This window comes from Littorina saxatilis, linkage group LG3, assembly GCF_037325665.1.
Source record: "Littorina saxatilis isolate snail1 linkage group LG3, US_GU_Lsax_2.0, whole genome shotgun sequence".
In the NCBI taxonomy this organism is placed as follows: Eukaryota; Metazoa; Mollusca; class Gastropoda; order Littorinimorpha; family Littorinidae; genus Littorina; species Littorina saxatilis.
In genome coordinates, this window is record NC_090247.1 from 2,946,458 (window position 1) to 2,967,841 (window position 21,384).

General features: G+C 42.6%; 1 protein-coding gene and 1 long non-coding RNA gene across 3 annotated transcripts in view; both read left to right on the forward strand.

Moving 5' to 3' along the window:
* LOC138961393 (BTB/POZ domain-containing protein 6-B-like) overlaps positions 1 to 15,021 on the forward strand; it is a 47,493-nt gene extending 32,472 nt beyond the window's left edge. For both annotated transcript variants that reach the window (XM_070333007.1, XM_070333006.1), the window contains exons 2-3: positions 7,216 to 7,484; positions 10,052 to 15,021. In XM_070333007.1, coding sequence (XP_070189108.1) covers positions 7,222 to 7,484; positions 10,052 to 10,832 — 1,044 coding nt within the window. In that variant the 5' untranslated portion in view covers positions 7,216 to 7,221 and the 3' untranslated portion in view covers positions 10,833 to 15,021. The remainder of the gene's footprint in view (positions 1 to 7,215; positions 7,485 to 10,051) is intronic.
* Positions 15,022 to 18,220: 3,199 nt separating this feature from the next.
* On the forward strand, positions 18,221 to 21,259 carry LOC138961394 (uncharacterized). Its single transcript, XR_011454171.1, has 2 exons — positions 18,221 to 19,600; positions 19,634 to 21,259. It is a non-coding gene; the product is annotated as an uncharacterized lncRNA (long non-coding RNA).
* Positions 21,260 to 21,384: the final 125 nt, after the last annotated feature.

Below are 21,384 nucleotides of genomic sequence, written 5' to 3' on the forward strand. Positions count from 1 at the left end.
CAGACACTTTGTTGGGATTTCCTGGTTTTGTCATTAACATCCTCGTCCTAAGCGCGTAAGCCACGATGCTAGCTCAAAAAGCCTAACGTCATGCTATTATCACTCACTGCTCTTACAAACGAACACACACAAACCTATGAATAAAGTAGATCTTACGGGATTTAACGTTTTTTTAACTGCCAAAATTTTACTTTTTATTCTTGTTGAAATTCACAACATTTCATAAAGATCGGTGAAAAATTAGAAAATAACGGTTTATAACTGACAAAAGCTTGGTTTTCTTCTGAAAAGTACGTATTGAAACTCAGTTATGGACAACGGACCTACTCACAAAATTTCATAAAGATTGGTGAAAAAACAGGATTTAACGGTTTTTTAACTGCCAAATATGAACTTTTTATTCTTGTTGAAATTCAGTTTGGGACAACCAACCTAACCACAACATTTCATAAAGATCGGTGAAAAATTAGAAAATAACGGTTTATAAAGTTTTTTTTACTGCCAATAATTAACTTTTTCTTTTTGAAAAGTTTGTATTGGAGATCAGTTAGGGACAATGGATCACTGTGCCAATTTTGGTGTAAATCCGACGGTTAGGGACCAAGAAACAAGGAGCAGAGTGTTTTTTGGCGGTTAAACTGTCATTTTAACAGTTTAATGATTTGGTGAAATTTCTTCCACCACAATACTATACAATGTTTTATCTACCCATTATTGCAAGAACCCCAAAATCACATTTTTTTTGAAAAATCGCTTTCACCCATGCTAGAACCTCCCCTAAGTGCTCAAGACACTATACTGACCCCCCCCCCCCCCCCCTCCCCTCCCCAGGTGGCCCATACCAATAAAAACAGTTTTATTCTGCTAAAAACCACATCTCCTTTCTTACCCACAACAACATTAATAAGATAAAGCAAGTCTAAAAAATGGTGTTTGTGTAACACTTTTTGGACACACTGACAGATTCCTGAAAAAACGGGATTGAACGTTTTTTTAACTGCCAAAATTTTACTTTTTATTCTTGTTGAAATTCACAACATTTCATAAAGATCGGTGAAAAATTAGAAAATAACGGTTTATAACTGACAAAAGCTTGGTTTTCTTCTGAAAAGTACGTATTGAAACTCAGTTATGGACAACGGACCTACTCACAAAATTTCATAAAGATTGGTGAAAAAACGGGATTTAACGGTTTTTTAACTGCCAAAAATCAACTTTTTATTCTTGTTGAAATTCAGTTAGGGACAACCAACCTAACCACAACATTTCATAAAGATCGGTGAAAAATTAGAAAATAACGGTTTATAACGGGTTTTTAACTGCCCCAGGTGGCCCATACAAATAAAAACAGTTTTATTCTGCAAAAAACCACATCTGCTTTCTTACCCACAACAACATTAATAAGATAAAGCAAGTCTAAAAAATGGTGTTTGTGTAACACTTTTTGGACACACTGACAGATTCCTGGCCATATATATATAGAAGCTTTAGCAAAGTACTTCACCTTTCAGCTGGACAGTAGCAGGGTGATGAAGCTGAAGCAAAATGGTTTTGAAATGCGATTAATTTTACTTTGAAATTCGACTGATTGTGATTTTCATGCTCCATGGGCATAACATAACCACATGGCGGACTGTTGCGTTAAGAGTTTATCAGTTTGGGACACTAAACACTAAAATGTAACCATGTCCAGAATGATATGCAACAGAAGGAAAACATCTTAAATTGTTTCCGCATGGTATTTAGTTCCACTTTTATAATCCACTCCCTCCACCTGCCCCCTCCCCACCCCAACACACACCTCCCTATGCCACGTCCCGGAAAGCCATTCACACCACAGTTTCCCAGTGGTCTGTTACGGGCAAGCAAACACACGTCTGATGGATTCATGTTTATGAACTTCGCCAACAGCTGAGGCTGGGTACTGTTATGATATCCTGTATATGTGACAGACCGGCCTTCTCAAGCGAAAAAGTCGATTTTCTTATGATACCAGTTTTTGAAGGTATTGGACTAATGTTAGCGAAGTAGGGTGAAACAAGAAATTCCTCCGAGGTAGGAAAAACACCCCCGTTGGTCAAAGGGAAATAACCATTCTCACTGCCACCAACTGAGAAGGTTATTTCCCTTTGACCATTAATATGTCCCTCTATAAGTCCTTGTAGAATCTTAATCCACCAATAACTCCCTAACCGTGTGTTTGACTGGTCCCAATTTTTGTAAGGACCGTCTCAGGAATGTATAGAACCTGTTCACCAAGTTTGGTGACGATCGGTCCGTTCATTCTTGAGATCTATATGCGAACACAAACAAACAAACAAACAAACACATCGAGCGAATCCTATACACACCCCTATACCGGGGGTGTAAAAAAGCACACAGATTGAAGTAGACCGCCTCAAGGAAAAAGGTTAGTTTTCTTGCAAAATCATTTTGCGAGCGTAAGGCTTGCGTAAGCGTAATGGACGCACTCCGGAAGTAAGTCGGTCGGCTTGGTATGGGTTGTGAAAGAGTGAATACTCTTGCGTCTCTTGAGGCAAACTTTCCACACGTGCGTCTTGTCCACTTGTTTCAGACACACCCTTAGCTAGTGACTGGCCTATTATGTCACGTGGCAAAGTTTGACTCACGAAAAGCATGAGTATTCAGTCTTTCACAACCCATTCTAACCCGAAAGAATTATTTCCGAATATGTCTATTGAGAGACGAAGGTAACGACTGCGCTGTTATTGTGAAGGAAATAGGGGTGAAGGAGAGAATTAACAAGGTGAAACGAAAGACAAGATATCAGGAAGGGCTCAAATAAATGTCGGTGTAGGCTGCAGCTGGGGAACATGTTTCCTTCATTTTCATTACTTTATTGTCCCATCGCTGGGAAATTCGGGTCGCTTCTTCCCAGTGGAAAGCTAGCAGCAACGGAGTCGCGCTACCCAGGTGTCTGCGTGTTAAGGTGTATTCAGCCACCTGCACTTATGGCAGAATGACCAAGGTCTTTTACGTGCCATTGTGATGACACGGGGGTGGGGCATGGCTTCCGTCTCTGGGTCTGCACATAAAATTGACCCGTGTCCGTCCCGGCCCGAATTCGAACCTGCGACCTTCCGATCACAAGTCCAGTGCTCTACCAACTGAGCTACCGGAAAGAATGATGAGGAAAAGGGATAGAGACGCAGTCGCCGCCATTGTCTGCTCGCTGCTTTAAGAGCAGATGAACCACACTTTCCCATCCATTGTAATGAATTGTATGGACAATAAATGATCTTATGTCTTATGTCTTGTCTTATGTCTTATGTCTTATGTCTTATCTTATGTCTTATGTCTTATGTCTTATCTTATGTCTTATGTCTTATGTCTTATCTTATGTCTTATGTCTTGTCTTATGTCTTATCTTATGTCTTATGTCTTATGTCTTATCTTATGTCTTGTCTTATGTCTTGTCTTATGTCTTGTCTTATGTCTTGTCTTATGTCTTGTCTTGTGTCTTGTCTTGTCTTATGTCTTGTCTTATGTCTTGTCTTATGTCTTGTCTTATGTCTTGTCTTATGTCTTGTCTTATGTCTTGTCTTATGTCTTGTCTTATGTCTTGTGTTATATCTTGTCTTATGTCTTGTCTTATCTTATGTCTTGTCTTGTGTCTTGTCATGTCTTGTGTCTTATGTCTTGTGTCTTGTGTCTTATGTCTTGTGTCTTGTGTCTTGTGTCATGTCTTATGTCTTGTGTCTTGTGTCTTGTGTCTTGTGTCTTGTGTCTTATGTCTTGTGTCTTGTGTCTTGTGTCTTGTGTCTTGTGTCTTATGTCTTGTGTCTTGTGTCTTGTGTCTTGTATCTTGTGTCTTATGTCTTGTGTCTTGTGTCTTGTGTCTTATGTCTTATGTCTTGTGTCTTGTGTCTTATGTCTTATGTCTTATGTCTTATGTCTTGTGTCTTATGTCTTGTGTCTTGTGTCTTATGTCTTATGTCTTGTGTCTTATGTCTTGTGTCTTGTGTCTTGTGTCTTGTATCTTGTGTCTTGTGTCTTGTATCTTGTGTCTTGTATCTTGTGTCTTGTGTCTTGTGTCTTGTATCTTGTGTCTTGTGTCTTGTATCTTGTGTCTTGTGTCTTATGTCTTGTGTCTTGTATCTTGTGTATTGTGTCTTGTGTCTTGTGTCTTGTGTATTGTATCTTATGTCTTGTGTCTTATGTCTTGTGTCTTGTGTCTTGTGTCTTATGTCTTATGTCTTGTGTCTTGTGTCTTGTGTCTTGTGTCTTGTGTCTTGTGTCTTATGTCTTGTGTCTTGTGTCTTATGTCTTGTGTCTTATGTCTTGTGTCTTATGTCTTATGTCTTGTGTCTCATGTCTTATGTCTTATGTCTTATGTCTCATGTCTTGTGTCTTGTGTCTTGTGTCTTATGTCTTATGTCTTGTGTCTTGTGTCTTGTGTCTTGTGTCTTGTGTCTTGTGTCTTGTGTCTTATGTCTTATGTCTTGTGTCTTATGTCTTATGTCTTATGTCTTGTGTCTTGTGCCTTGTGTCTTGTGTCTTGTGTCTTATGTCTTGTGTCTTGTGTCTTGTGTATTGTGTATTGTGTATTGTGTATTGTGTATTGTGTCTTATGTCTTGTGTCTTATGTCTTATGTATTGTGTCTTGTGTTTTGTGTCTTGTGTCTTGTGTTTTGTGTCTTGTGTTTTGTGTCTTGTGTTTTGTGTCTTGTGTCTTGTGTTTTATGTCTTGTGTCTTATGTCTTGTGTCTAGAGGAATGAACGAAACATTGCTCGATGATAATTTCGTCTTTTATAGCTGTACTCTTTTTCTCTTCTCATGGGCTCCCTCTTCCCTCTCCAACCTAATAATTTACGATGAACTTGTTAGACAGATTACAGAGAAGCGGACGTACGGAGAAAAGTTTTAACTGATACCTTCCTCTCTGTGAAAACGACCATGTGCACGACCAGTGTTATGAAACATTGTGTGTACCTGGGATAAGAGCCTCGTCTCCCTCACAAGCACACACACAATAGCCTGTGCAATGTGAGAATTGTTTGTTGAAATGGTTTTTTCTTCTCCATATTGACATAGATGTCAGCTACGAAATGTATTCAGTAAATAGTGTCGCTCTGCACATGAAGCAGCAAGGCTGTAGCTTTTAGGTAGAAGGATGCTCTTCTCCAACGTAAAAACCTGGAACTGTCTGTGAAGACTTCCACGAAGTTGTTGACGGTACGTCAGGCTTCTTCATGTGCATGTGAACGGCTGTGTCGCTGGTGAGCTCATTTCAGTTTTGAAAGTGTCAGACACATACGTAAACGCATTAAGGAGACAACAGCTAGATAGAGACTGACATTCGGTTACGAGTGAAGTCGGGATGTAGAGAAGTGGGCGGGGACGTAGCTCAGTTGGTAGCGCGCTGGCTTTATAGCCAGTTGGTCACTATCAGCGTGGGTTCGATCCCCACGTTCGGCGAGAGATTTATTTCTCGGAGTCAACTTTGTGCAGACTCTCTTCGGTGTCCGAACACCCCCGTGTGCACACATGCGCACGAAAAAGATCCCACGTTCACAGCGAAAGTCTCAGGGCTTGGAAAACACGAAGACACGCATGCATCATCTCTCGTCTCCGATTATCATGATCGTATTTCGATACTTTGACGAGACAAACCCAATGCTGGTGTGTCGAAGAAGACAGCCACAGAGGGTTTGTTCGAATCAAAGTATCACACCATATCTTCAACGTATTACCAATACCTGTCCCAATATAGATCAGTTGGTCTAAGAGGACGTTAAACCCCAATAGTCATGTAGAGAAAACAAATGTGAGGCAAATTGAAAGAAATAATTACAACGAAAGTGTAATTATGTTGTCAGAGATGGTTGACAAGGACGATAAGGAAAAAACCCAACCAACTCACAAAAGAAAACAGGAGCGCCGCGGATAAAGTGTGCTGCATTTTCGAAACTAATACTTGCTTTTGTAAACCTTTATTGTTTTCCTCTTCCAAGGAAGAGTTGCTCTTTTCCTGTGTGTTCGGCATGATTATACAAGTACTTTGTGTGTGAGTTTCGCGTAGCGACAGGTGAAGGGAGGGCATCTGATTATCAGAAGCGTACTGTATCAAGAGACGCCACGTGTCACATAATTCCATTAATCAAGAGGTTCAAAGACACGTATGCGTAGTCTGCTGTTACGACGACTTTGATGACACTGCTTTGAAGCTCTGTAGTTGCTAGCATCAGCTATTTTAGATTTTGTGTCTGTTCCGTCTGCTCAGTAGATTGGAAGTAGGTCTACTTCCTAAGAGGTGTTTTACAAGGCTCAGAAGGTCTGACGTATGTGTGTGTGTGTGTGTGTGTGTGTGTGTGTGTGTGTGTGTGTGTGTGTGTGTGTGTGTGTGTGTTGAATACAATCCTTCTTCTCTTAACTCACAGAGAATATCATTGCAAGGGAATGTTAAAACAAATCGGGCCATCTTTCTCTCTTCAGATCACGATGACTTTTCCTGAACTTACCTTGATTGGTTCCCTGTCTCCGTTCTTTATAGTTTAATCAGCATTTCTCTACTTTTCCCGCTACCTGACTAAGGCGTTTCGTCAAAGCCTGCAACTGACCAAGGCTGAAATGTTTATTGGTTTGCATCAAGGTTCAAGGTTTTATTCGGCTTCAGGCCCATATATGCCGTTTAATGCTAACACAGCACACATATACATCACACCACACACACAAACACAGCACACAGATACATCACACCACACACACAAACACACGCACACAGATACATCACACCACACACACAAACACAGCACACAGATACATCACACCACACACACAAACACAGCACACAGATACATCACACCACACACACAAACACAGCACACAGATACATCACACCACACACACAAACACAGCACTGACAGATACATCACACCACACACACAAACACAGCACACAGATACATCACACCACACACACAAACACAGCACACAGATACATCACACCACACACACAAACACAGCACACAGATACATCACACCACACACACAAACACAGCACACAGATACATCACACCACACACACAAACACAGCACACATATACATCACACCACACACACAAACACAGCACACATATACATCACACCACACACACAAACACACGCACAATGAGAGTGCACGCAGGCACAGCAAGGTAACTACAATTCTAATGTGAATAACTTACACATTTCCTGTTTTTTTCCCTCCCACAGTTGACGATGGCCCGGCCTATGACGATGGAGTTAGCAGACTGGCAGGCACAGTTGTCGGCCTTGGAGTGCAATCACTACATGTTCGAGCACCAGATCCACTGTGACGTGCACTTCCGGGTGGGAGCGGCTGCGCAGTTGATCGGCGCGCATCGCTACGTGTTGGAGTCGCGCAGTGACGTGTTCACCGTCATGTTCCATGGCCCGCTGGCCGAGAAAGACGTGGTGGACGTGTCTGAAGTAGAGCCCGAGGACTTCAAGGAGTTCTTCAGGTCAGTGGCTTGCATGTCTGGGCTTCGTGTCAGTGGCTTGCATGTCTGCGCTTCGTGTCAGTGGCTTGCATGTCTACGCTTCGTGTCAGTGGCTTGCATGTCTGCTTCGTGTCAGTGGCTTGCATGTCTGCGCTTCGTGTCAGTGGCTTGCATGTCTGCGCTTCGTGTCAGTGGCTTGCATGTCTGCTTCGTGTCAGTGGCTTGCATGTCTGCTTCGTGTCAGTGGCTTGCATGTCTGCGCTTCGTGTCAGTGGCTTGCATGTCTGCGCTTCGTGTCAGTGGCTTGCATGTCTACGCTTCGTGTCAGTGGCTTGCATGTCTGCTTCGTGTCAGTGGCTTGCATGTCTGCGCTTCGTGTCAGTGGCTTGCATGTCTGCGCTTCGTGTCAGTGGCTTGCATGTCTACGCTTCGTGTCAGTGGCTTGCATGTCTGCGCTTCGTGTCAGTGGCTTGCATGTCTACGCTTCGTGTCAGTGGCTTGCATGTCTACGCTTCGTGTCAGTGGCTTGCATGTCTGCGCTTCGTGTCAGTGGCTTGCATGTCTGCGCTTCGTGTCAGTGGCTTGCATGTCTGGGCTTCGTGTCAGTGGCTTGCATGTCTGGGCTTCGTGTCAGTGGCTTGCATGTCTGGGCTTCGTGTCAGTGGCTTGCATGTCTGGGCTTCGTGTCAGTGGTTTGCATGTCTGGGCTTCGTGTCAGTGGCTTGCATGTCTGGGCTTCGTGTCAGTGGCTTGCATGTCTGCGCTTCGTGTCTGTGGCTTGCATGTCTGGGCTTCGTGTCAGTGGCTTGCATGTCTGCGCTTCGTGTCTGCGAGATCGATTAAATAAGTCGCGTAAGGCGAAATTACAACATTTAGTCAAGCTCAGTCGAACTCACACAATGAAACTGAACGCATTGCATTTTTTCCGCAAGACCGTACACTCGTAGCATCGTCTGTCCACCGCTCGTGGCAAAGGCAGTGAAATTAACAATACAGAAAAGCGCGGGAGCAGTTGCGCTGAGGAGGATAGCACGCTTTCCTATATCTCTATTCTTGTTAACTCTCTGAACGTGTTTTTAATCCAAACATATCATATCTATATGTTTTTGGAATCAGGAATGGACAAGGAAAAAGATGAAATTGTTTTTAAATCGATTTCGGAAATTTAATTTTAATCATAGTTTTTATATATTTAAATTTTCAGAGCTTGTTTTTAATACGAATATAACATATTTATAAGTTTTTGGAATAAAAAAATGATGAAGAATACAATAAATGTAAATTTGGATCGTTTTATAATTTTTTTTTATTACAATTTTCAGATTTTTAATGACCAGTCATTAATTAATTTTTAAGCCTCCAAGCTGAAATGCAATACCGAAGTCCGGCCTTCGTCGAAGATTGCTTGGCCAAAATTTCAATCAATTTGATTGAAAAATGAGGGTGAGGGACGACGGCCCGATCGACGCGGACAGCGTGTGGGTCCTCACGCACCTCAACTTTTACAAAATGCCGGATATGACGTCATCAAAGACATTTATCGAAAAAAAAATTAAAAACTGGGGATATCATACCCAGGAACTCTCATGAAAAATGTCATGAAGATCGGTCCAGTAGTTTACTCTGAATCGCTCCACACACACACACACACACACACACACACACACACACACACACACACACACACACACACACACACACACACACACACGCACACGCACACACACACACACATACACCACGACCCTCGTCTCGATTCCCCCTCTATGTTAAAACATTTAGTCAAAACTTGACTACATGTAAAAAGGACGCGCGCAATGGCCTCGTGGATAAGACGCCGGCCTCCCAAGCGGAGGATATTTTGTGCACTTCAGATATTTTGTGCACTTCAGATATTTTGTGCACTTCAGATATTTTGTGCACTTCAGATATTTTGCACTTAAAATATTGTTTGCACTTTTGTTTGTTTGCACGACTGATGTCATGGCATGCTGCTTTCGTCCATCGCTGTGCGGGCCCTGACGTCGTTATATCGATCCTGCGATATATTGTATGTTATGATATTTTGCAATGATGTTTAGCCATAGTTCGTTGTACGCGTAGGTGTGCGAGAATATGTAAGCGCAGTGCTTTAAAGATGTCCATGTTATATAGTGCTATATGTTTTATGTAAAATCAATGTCTTGTTTGTATTATTGTTATGTACCACCCCTGAATTTCTCTATGAGATAATAAAGTATTCTTTTTCTTATAAATGAGTTATTTTAATATGCGAAACGGTTTAGAACCTTTGTCATATTTCTGTACACAATCTCTTGGCCAATTTCATTTATCGTTTCTTTTTGCGTCCGGATTCCTGTACGTATGGGACCTGATGTTATTTCCATTCCTATGATATGTTCTCCTTGCCAGGTTCCTGTACTCAGACGATGGCCCTATCGACGCGGACAGCGTGTGGGTCCTCACGCACCTGATCAATTTTATGTATTGCCATGATTTCATTTCTTTACTCTTTTTATTCCCTCGCCAGGTTCCTGTATTTCCATGACTTCACTTTCAATTCATTACTCTCTTTATCTGCTTGCCAGATTCCTGTACACGGACGACGGCCCGATCGACGCGGACAACGTGCTGGTGTTGCTGTACCTGGCCAAGAAGTACAACGTAGAAACGGTTGTCAAGCGCTGCGTCACCTTCCTGGCCGACAACCTGTGTCCGGAGACCGCCTGCTTCCTCGTAGAGCAGGGACACATCTTCAACGAGGAGGACCTCAAGCTCCAGGCCCTCAAGTTTATCAACGAGCACGCCAGGACGGTGCTGAACGGACCGCACGTGCACGACCTGTGCAAGGAGTGCCTGGTGGCTGTCCTCCGCAGCGACAAGCTCTACGCCTCGGAGAAGGACATTTACGAGTGCGCATTGCGTTGGGCGTCGGCGGAGTGCGCGAGGAGGGGGAGGAGCGACTCGGGGTGGGACCGGAGGGTGGTGCTGGGCTCCGCTTTCTGCCACATCCGCTTCCCTCTCCTCCCTGCCCGCTACTTTCTCGACAACGTCATGCGATACGAGATCCTCACGCTCAAGGAGAAGCTAGAACTGACGCGGTTTTTCTTGGACTCAGACAAGTACCCCTTGCAGACTTTCTCGGCTCGGCGGCGCGCGTACAAGGAGCCTCCACCCATCCCTAAAAGACAGCCGGCCAACAGGCAGGACCGAGGTCAGGGCGGGGCCTCGGAGGCCAGAGAGGCCGAGGCCCAGTTCTTGTCCGGGAGTGTGAGTGAGGTGCGGCAGAGACTGACGGCCCGACAGCGGTCGGCCATACCGCGGAGGATGAGCTTCGCTGCCAGGCTGTATCTGTTTGAGAGTTTATGACGTGGAGTGGTGTGAATGGGTGGGGTTTTGTTGGTTAGTGAGTGGATGGATGTGTGTGTGTTATGTTTGACTGGATGTGGGTGATGGGAGGGTGTGAGGATGGGTGTGGGATGAGGTGAGTGTTTGTGTGTGTGTGTGTGTGTGTGTGTGTGTGTGTGTGTGTGTGTGTGATGCTTGAAGTAGTGGAGGCTCTGTGCTACGTGTCGTCTTTAAAGAAAAAGAAAGTGTCCGAGGTGTTTTATGGGTTTGTGGAATAAATATCCGCATGTTCTGCAAGTTAGAGAGAGAGAGAGAGAGAGAGAGAGAGAGAGAGATTGTGTATGTGCAAGAGTGTCTGCATATCTGCCTATCTGTCTGTGTAGTGTTTCTGTTCGTGAGCGCACAAATGAGTGCCTGCGAGTGTGTATTGAAGAATTGTCCAAGTACACTTTGAAAGATGTTTCAAGGATGTACCCATTCAACTTACACAGTCGGGAAATACCAACCACAACAGGCCAAACGTGTCTGCGTCTCAACCTGCTCATTCATGGCAGTGGTGTCTAGTTCGTGACATCTGACTCCCAAGAAGTGTGTGAATTGTTCATGTGTTTGGCAAATTTGTGGATTTAGAGTATATGGTTTCCGTTGCCCGTGGAATGAACCATCTTGTCCAAAACGGAGTGCGAGTGCAAACCACTGTTTGTTTGTTAAATCTGGAATGGATTCATTGATGCCTGTGGTATTTCGTCGTAGAATATCTAAAATGCCAAGTTATTAACAACAACTGAACTTACAAGCAGGACGTCCTTTTGTGTTTCAAGCACCGAGGAGGAGGACTTACAGCGGGAGCTATTGTTAATCAGACAACGAAACTCAGCAACAGATATCTGAATGGAATGTGTGTATTGTTCACACTGAGTGCAACGGCAGAGGACAGCTGATACCCCCGCGTGTGTATAGTGTTTCTCATTTCAATTCATCTGCTCTTGGTGGGCTTCATGATTTCTGCAGGAAGAAGGAGAAAAATGAGTATCCAGTGACTTTTTCAGTTCGTTGTGCTTCAGAGTTCCAACTGCATCTTTGTAAAAAAAACAAAAACAACAATCGCTCTCTGTTGTGTTTTGGTCATGCTTTTCTTTGTGGACTTGTCTTAGAGGACTGACTTATTGTGCTTGGAAGAGACTGATAATTTGTGGGGTTAGTATTTTGTCTCTCTGAGAAAATTATGATGTTGGATGCAATATATTGAACCGGGACCGGAAATTGTTCCTGGGACATGCGCAGTGGTCGTTATAAAGTGTCCGTCATTTCATGAAGTCTACTTTTCGTTTCAGACAGACTTTAGTTATGAGTGGATGTAAAGCGTACTTGTCTTAAGAAATGTGTAAAGGCTTCAGATGTTCAACTTGTCTTTAGAAATGTGTAAAGGCTTCAGATGTTCAACTTGTTCTTCTTTTTGGTGAATACGAAAAGATATATGATTTACTGCCTGTTTACATGAAATAATAACCGGAACCGTTGACTAAATTTGAAAAAAAAAACACTATAAAAAACGCTGGCGCTGGACCCGAGTACTCTTCAGAATGGCTCGCTCCCCCAGTATGAAAGTTTTTGTCTTGTGCACGTGGATTTAAAAAAAATAAATAAAAAATAAATTTAAATTTATTTTACACAATTAAAAAAATTATTACAGTAAAATAAAACATTAAAACGTTCATAATAAACAATAGTAAACAAGAATTTAAAAAAAAAATTAGACCGCTCATGCCGGGAATCGAACCCGGATCACTTTGGCCATAGTCGGACGCGCTTTCCATCAAGCCATTGGCAGTGAACTCAAATGACTAGACTGCTAACGTTGCTGCTTCATAAAATTAGGTCGCGCAGTGGCACACGCACGCAAAGCACGCACGCACGCAAAGCCTGGTTGTCGCTGGCTGACTGGGCGGTTCTATGAGCCCATGAGCGATACGCATGCTTTTCATGACGCACGCGTTCGGCTGTTCTATCAGCTCAATGGCTGGCTGTCGCTCCGATTGAATTCGTCCAACCGTCAAGAACTTTTGTGTTTTTGGGGGCATTTAGGTCCCAGGTAACATTATGAAGTTTTAACCCCTTGACTGCCTTAGGACGGGTATACCCGTCCTGCACTTGTGCATTATTTCCATGATTAGATACTAAAAACAGATTCTTGGTTGAATTTCCTTTAAAAATAACATAGGTTTTACTTTCCTACCTACTGCCAGTTTGGAGCTAGAATTTTTTGTGAATTGTTACACCCCGAACTCCAATATTCCCTGGCAGTCAGGAAGTATTGATTGGCAGCGAAAGGGTTAATACGATCAATCGGACCTATTATCAAGTTAGTGTATCAACTTTTGAACGAACTGCGCCCAGTAGTTTCCCAGCAATAAGCTGTTAAGTCGAGACAGACAGACAGATACACAGACACACAATTAAAGTCTGCAGGACCCTAGTACTGCGTACTCGGGGATAAATGAAACTGTGTATTTTATGCCGTTGTGTTCAGCTGGGAAACATAAAGCGTTGACATTTAATTGCAAAGTTGATGACGATCAGACAGAAAAAAAGTCTTATAGCTGGCACCCACAGTTGTTCACCGTTCAGATCAGAGGAACTCTTATCTCAAATCCAACATGAACATCATTTGCTCGTGTTTGGATAGGATTGTTGAAAAATACACAGAAAAAGGTATCAATTTATATAACCACAGTTCACATCAAAGTGCTTGTCTCAAAATGCAGTATACACATCATTATTTTTGTTTAAAACGTATTGCCAGGAATGTTGAAGTAAAAGCATTTTAGGGTTTGCTGCCATGGTTTAGCTTGACTAAAAACTGTTGCCGTTTTTCTCAGCAAAATCAATGTTGTATGTATTCCTTCTCACTTGTATTGCAATAAACCTTTTTTTTTTAGAAAAGAAAATCGAAGGAGGCTATGTCAGCTGTTTTGGTATCTCATTAATTTTTGTCTTTTTGTTTGTTTGTTTGTTTGTTTGCTTAACGCCCAGCCGACCACGAAGGGCCATAAATTATCAGGGCGGTGCTGCTTTGACATATAACATGCGTCACACACAAGACAGAAGTCGCAGCACAGGCTTCATGTCTCACCCAGTCAAATTATTCTGACACCGGACCAACCAGTCCGCGTCCGCCCCGTGATCGGGAGGTCATGGGTTCGAACCCCGGCCGGGTCATACCTAAGACTTTAAAATTGGCAATCTAGTGGCTGCTCCGCCTGGCGTCTGGCATTATGGGGTTAGTGCTAGGACTGGTTGGTCCGGTGTCAGAATAATGTGACTGGGTGAGACATGAAGCCTGTGCTGCGACTTCTGTCTTGTGTGTGGCGCACGTTATGTGTCAAAGCAGCACCGCCCTGATATGACCCTTTGTGGTCGGCTGGGCGTTAAGCAAACAAACAAACAAACAAACCAACCAGTCCTAGCGCTAACCCCATAATGCCAGACGCCAGGCGGAGCAGCCACTAGATTGCCAATTTTTGGTATGACCCGGCCGGGGTTACATTAATTTTTTGTCTGGCTTCATTCGTTCATTGGTGTCCCCCAGACTACCTTATGTCACAACATGTGTTTTAATGGTTCATTTTTCCCCAGACTACCTTATGTGTTTTAATGGTTCATTTTTCCCCAAAGGGCTTTATTGAAAGAAAACCTTTGGCTAGAATTGGATTTTGCTTTCCAGTAAGTAACTAACCAGCCTCGTTTATTCCATGTACATAGCACATGTTCACTGAGTTAATTTTACAAACTCATGCCCAGTAGTGGTGACCCCATTCATTTGTTTCACGCAAATCCTTCGGGTTCATCCACAGTGTTATATTAGGTCGGTAAATGTGAACACATCAGCAGTATTTTGTGGACACTGGCGATGAAAGGATTTGAAAGTATACTTGGATCAGCAGTGATTATAATTATGCAGGCAACATCAAAAGCAGACTATAGCTAAAACTCGTCTAGTGATCTGCTAATGCCATGTGCCCCGAGGCCAAATTTGAATACTCGATTGGCATAAAGGTGGCGTTGTTTTGTAGATGTCAAAGTGTGTAACTCTAAACCACTGTATAGCCTGCCTCGTTAGTTTTGAGACTGAGTGTTGTTAAAATAAACAAGAGCAGTTGTTCGTTATGTCCCATTTGAAAACAATACAGTGACAATTCTGATCAGGCTACGGTTTAAAAGAAAGACTTTGAAAAACATGTGCACGTCTCAAAAGTACAATGAACAATTGTTTTTCCAAAGTAATGAAAAGGTGACTAAAACAATTGAATACAAATTGTCTACTCATCAATGGCTTTTGAATCTAATCGTTTTATCATCTGTTTCAATTATATTTTTGTTGAATGAATGACCCATTCTTGTTATTGAGTCTTGACTACATTGGGTGTGCACGTTAAAGACCCATTCTTGGTATTGAGTCTTGACTACATTGGGTGTGCACGTTAAAGACCCATTCTTGGTATTGAGTCTTGACTACATTGGGTGTGCACGTCAAAGACCCATTCTTGTTATTGAGTCTTGACTACATTGGGTGTGCACGTTAAAGACCCATTCTTGTTATTGAGTCTTGACTACATTGGGTGTGCACGTTAAAGACCCATTCTTGGTATTGAGTCTTGACTACATTGGGTGTGCACGTTAAAGACCCATTCTTGGTATTGAGTCTTGACTTGAGTTTGCAGTGTATCCTTTTCGAATTTGTTTGAACAACTCGAAAAGTTTACCGACTGGAAAGGTTTTGTACCACACCACAAATTATTTTTTCTTGTGTCACTCGAATTTGCTTTTAGTATTATGAAAGACAACAGAGTGAAAGGAGAATCTTTAAGTACGTCCAAGGAAGAGAACAAGAAATCATAGTCTATTGATATCTTTAAATGTGACACTATATTTTGTTTCTGCAGGTTGTATGTATGAAAGACAAAGGTGTGACACCGTGATCTCATTTGGATTTTGGACAGGGACTGTGCGTGCATTTGGTATTTTGACAACATGTTGTATTTATTGAAGCCTTATAAATATTCTTCAGCTACTCGACGAGAACTCTGCTTTGCTGAGTTTTAACTGCTTGAATGCATTTCCCGTTTCCTCTTTGCACATTTCTGTAAAATTAAAAATGGTTAGGTAATTGTGAAGACTTTTTCTTTTCTTTGCTGTGTGATTTATGTAACGCATTAGTCAACGGTCTCTCATTTCTTTATCTTTGGCATCCCAAATATAGAGGCTGATAGATGCCCTTGAGCTCGGAAGTAGAAGCAGTGAAAGTGAATGGTACAGCGATAGCTTTATAATATAAAGCGAAGGAAAAAAAGAAGGAAAGAAGCGAAAGAGTTTGGAACATAATGCCCGTTTTAGTGGCAATTGCATTTGTAAAGTGCACGATAATTTTTTTAAATTTAGTCATTGTTTGAGTTTCTTTATTCAATTTCACAAAGTCGACTTTGCTCGCAAAATTCAAAACGCCCAAAACTCGCTCAGAATGAACAGTGACCCTTTGTCACCCTCAACCCCTAAGGCTCCCCCCCTCCCCCTCCCCCCTGCTTCCTCCATGTTCGTTTTTTCCTTCTTTTTCCTTTCTGGTAGTCTGGGCCAAAAGGACGACCTCTTTTGTGTGTCCCCTTCTCAGCTTTGATTGTCAATCTCTTTTTGTTTCACACCGTTGAGTTGTCGAGTGGTCGGGATGCCTGTAATTGTTAGCTTTTTGTGCGCCAAGCCCCTGTCGGACCCACGGGTGTATTTGATATGACGATTGATTGTCACCTCAACCAGCCTGTGTTTGCCTCTTGCCATATTATGGCGGGGGAATGCTGTGCTTGGGCAACAGGATTTTGAAATCAAAGTTCGTGCATTTCGTGTCAAATTTTGTTGTTGAAAGATCTTGAAGGGTTACTAGGTTGGATGTTCCCTGTTGCTGATGAAACCAAGTAAATAAAAATCTAAATAACAAAATAAATAAGTAAATAAGATAAATTGATCGTCAAAGTTCGTGAACTTCGTGTTAATTTTGTTGTTAAAAGATCTTTAGAAGGTTACCAGGTTGAATGTTCTCCGTTGTTGAGGAAAGTGAGTAAATAAGATACATTGATTATCAAAGTTCGTGAAATTTCGTGTCAGTTTTGTTGTTGAACGATCTTGAGAGATGTTTCTGAGTTTAAAATGTTCCCTCGGCTGAAGAAACTGAGCAAACAAGGTAGGCTAAATTGATTATCAAAGTTCTTGCAGTTTGTGTGTGTTGAAAGATCTTGAGAGGTCGCAGTTTTGTGTTTGTTTTAAGCTCCTGTGCGTTTGTTTCAAGCGCCTGTCATCGGAGACGCGTCGCTCGAGAGACATGCTGTGTCTCATGAATCGGGGCGGTGTTGCGTTTACGGGCAAAAATGTGTTCATAACTGGCTGCATGGACTCCTGTCTTCAGTTTAAAGTGATGGAGTTGAAAACAAATTCCTATTTTGTCGTCGTGTCCAACCCCCCCCCCCCCCCCCCCTCCCCTGTTTTTTTTCCCTGCCCCTAGCTGACCTCCTTACACTTCTTAAAGGTACGGTGCGTCCCCCGCACTCGATCATAATCTCCTCCACAGATGTGTGCAGGCTTTCACGTGGAGTTGGAGCATCCTTCCACTTTGACATATAGCTAAAATCAACAGTGTGGCTGCATTCTGTCGAGAGTGGGAATTGTGTGTGTGTGAGTGTGTGTGTGTGTGTGTGCGTGCGTGTGTGTGTGTGTGTGTGTGTGTGTGTGTGTGTGTGTGTGTGTGTGTGTGTGTGTGTGTGCATGGGTGCAACCTGGAAAATTCCAAAAACCGGCAAAAGTTGGGGTCCAGCTTTTTTAGTATTTAAAATGCCAAAAAACCCTCTCCTGGAACAAAAACATCGGCAGCCGATGAAACCAAAAACCGGCTGCCGGCGTGTAGCCGGCAGAGTTGCACCCATGTGTGTGTGTGTGTGTGTGGATGTAGTTGGACAGATTGACATACGTGTCATTTGCGGAATATTTTTTTCCAAAAAACTGAGAGAAAAAAACAGAGAGAGAGAGAGAGAGAGAGAGAGAGAGAGAGAGAGAGAGAGAGAGAGAGAGAGAGAGAGAGAGAGAGAGAGAGAGAGAGAGAGAGAGAGAGAGAGAGAGAGAGAGAGAGAGAGAGACAGAGAGAGACAGAAATAGAGAGAAAGAGAGACAGAGAGAGCGAGAGAGAGAGAGACAGAGAGAGAGAGAGACAGAGAGAGAGAGTGAGAGAGAGACAGAGAGAGACAGAGAGACAGAGACAGAGAGAGAGACAGAGAGAGACAGAGAGAGAGACAGAGACAGAGAGACAGAGAGAGAGAGAGAGAGAGAGAGAGAGAGAGAGAGAGAGAGAGACAGAGACACAGAGAGAGAGAGAGACAGAGTGAGAGAGACAGAGACAGAGAGAGAGACAGAGAGAGCGAGAGAGAGAGAGAGACAGAGAGAGAGAGAGAGAGACAGAGAGAGAGACAGAGACAGAGAGAGAGAGAGAGAGAGAGAGAGAGAGAGAGAGAGAGACAGACAAGCTCAGTCTACACGGGAAATCGTAAGGCTGTTGAATTTTGGCATGTGTTTAAATTTGAAGAATCCTCTTATGCAGTGTGCACACTTGGACAGAACTGTTATGGAGAAGAGGGAAAGTAAGGTAAATTCAATGGAGATGTGACATGAAGTGTTCAAGTTTATATAGTGTTCCACTGGAAGGATTGGTTGTTTGGCCGTTATTGTTGCTTGAACATAAGACCCAAGTAGTTTCAACCAACGGCTAACTGGAGTTAATGTGTTCTCGACAATTCAATAAAAAATGATCTGACTAGCCTTATGTGAAATGTCGGTTGTTTCTGCTATCATTCAGAGCTTTGCTTTCAGTTTTTATTCCACTGATTTGTACATTTGATCAAAGGAAATTCACCTAACGCTGTGGGGTTTTCCCCATTTCTCTGTGCGTGTACAATATTTGTTTGAAAATATCACTTCGATTAACAGTTGAAGGGACACAACTTATTTGAAAAGACGGTTCCAAACGTACCGGATGATGTCCCTTGTCAAAACTCCCTTGACTCGATCTGTGTGTGTGTGTGTATTTGTGTGTGTGTGTGTGTATATTTGTATGTGTGTGTGTGTGTGTGTGTGTGTGTGTGTGTGTGTGTGTTGACGATGTTGTAAATGTCTCTTGGTATCCTCACTTTGCTGATCAAGATTATGAAGTGTCTCCCAGATGATATGATAATGTTGAACGTTAGCTTCAGTTTTAGCAGGAACGTTTGTTCTCATCGCTGTCAATATATTAAGAAGTACTTACTGAATCGGTTGGGCTGATCTAACTGATTTTTGTGGGTTCTTTTTAGAAATTTAAAGTTTAAAGTTTATCGACTTAAAACATAAATATGCCCCACACTAGAAAAGTGTGCTTGCCAAGTGGCTACTCAGTTTTACTTCTTTTTATTTAAAAACTCACACAAACAGAAAAGCAAATTCATCATGACAAACAGCAACAAGCAAGTGAGCTCTGAAGTCAATGATGGTACGAGGGAGTTTTAATATGGCCGTGGAACATTATTTTTAAACTGCATCTCTCCTTAGAGTGGGTCTGTAGCAGCATTCGTTTTAGAAGGGATCGTAACTGGATGGCACTGTGAGCTCAGAAATTGCTTGCCAGCAGTCTGGTCAGGAGGGCATGATATTACAGATGGGCATCATCTTGACCACAGCAATAAACGGTAGGGAAGGAAAGGGAGGAGATGGAGGTAGTCTAGGTCAATTAGAAGGAGGAGATGGAGGTAGTTTAGGTCAATTAGAAAGAGGAGGGTGTAGTCAAATTAGTGTAGGTTGGTATCATCTTAGAGATGTCCAAACAAAGTAAAAGGTAGGGGGGGGGGGGGGTCATATTGTTACATGTAGCTGACCAACAACAGAAGAGAAGATGGTGGATAGCAAAGAAGGGGGGGGGGGGAGGGGTTGGCAGAGGGAAAGTAGGTCAAGCAGGAGAGAGGATTGGGTATTTCCGGTTAATTTGAAGTGTTGTGTCTCATTATTACAAATCTTTTTTGTCGTGTTAATTGCAATTTTTGTTTTTAGAATTCATGTAACCCTAGTTTAAAAAAACCAACAACTATTGACTTGACTTGACTTGGTAGAAACTGGTGGTTCCCTTGATGTGTGTAGACGCGGGGGGTCAGTGGCAAGAGGCCCTTGCTGACAGTCACTTCACACCTCCAAAAGAGGTTGGGGTTGTGTGGTACAGTCCTGACAGGTTATGTCTATCTCCATGTCCCACCCCCGTGTCACCACAGTGGCAAGACCCCCTTGCAGACAACCACTTCACACCTCCAAAAGAGGTTGGGGTTGTGTGGTACAGTCCTAACAGGTTGTGTCTATCTCCATGTCCCACCCCCGTGTCACCACAGTGGCACGTACAAGACCTCGGTCATTCTAATCTGCCATGAGTACAGATAATAACTCGCATTTGGCGAGTAGATTTACGTTTTTACTTGCCAGTTAATTGTTTCTACTCGCCATGAGTAAACCACTGGCCGCTTTTTGGGCTGAATTTGAGAGATACAAGTCAGATAAAATGGACCGAGAAGTAGTAACCTCGAGTGTAGTAGAGACGTTAATTTTCACCGCTGACAGTATGATATGAAGTACTTACTGAATCTGTTGTTTTGATTTTTGGCATATCAGCACATGCATGTCCCCAATAGGAAATTCCCTGTGATGACGTTAAGCCCCCCCCCCCAAGTTCCTTTTGTATTGATCTGATTGATTTTTGGAGTTCTTTTAAGAAATGAACAGTTTATCGTTTTAATGTTGTGTGTGTGTGTGTGTGTGTGTGTGTGTGTGTGTGTGTGTGTGTGTGTGTGTGTGTGTGTGTGTGTGTGTGTGTGTTTGGTGGATATATTTTAAAGTTTGCGTTTCATGGAATAAAATCAGTTTGTCGTGTGATTATGTTGTGTTTCATAAGACGGAATACGAAAAGAATTGATGTTGCGAAAAATTATAGGTAAAAATAGATGTTCTTTATCATCAAGTTATACAGCTTTTTCCTGGCAAGTCTTACACATGTTCGCTATGTTGAAAAATTATCACGTTTATGTCATGTTGTGATTGAACGTTAGTGATATTGTTATGTGTGTTTTTTAATGGTGATTAACGTCGTCAGATCTTTGATGGCTGTTTCAAATGTGTGTGTGTGTGTGTGTGTAAGCATCTTTATTCACAGACAGAACTAGCTTGTGCGGATTGCAAGTTTCTAGCGCATTTAATGTTGTGATTTGGAAATGTGTTGTTTTTGTTTTCTGTGACGATGTGTAGTGTGATGTTATGTACAAAGTTCTGTGCTCAAAACTGACTGTTTTTGCTCAAACAATTCATGATTGAGTAGCCTGACCAGATTAAAAACAAACATGAAACCAGATGTGTGTGTGTGTGTGTGTGTGTGTGTGTGTGTGTGTGTGTGTGTGTGTGTGTGTGTGTGTGTGTTTCCGTGCGTTCGCGAGCGAGTGTTTCATGGAACAATCATAATCATGATGAAAGTGAT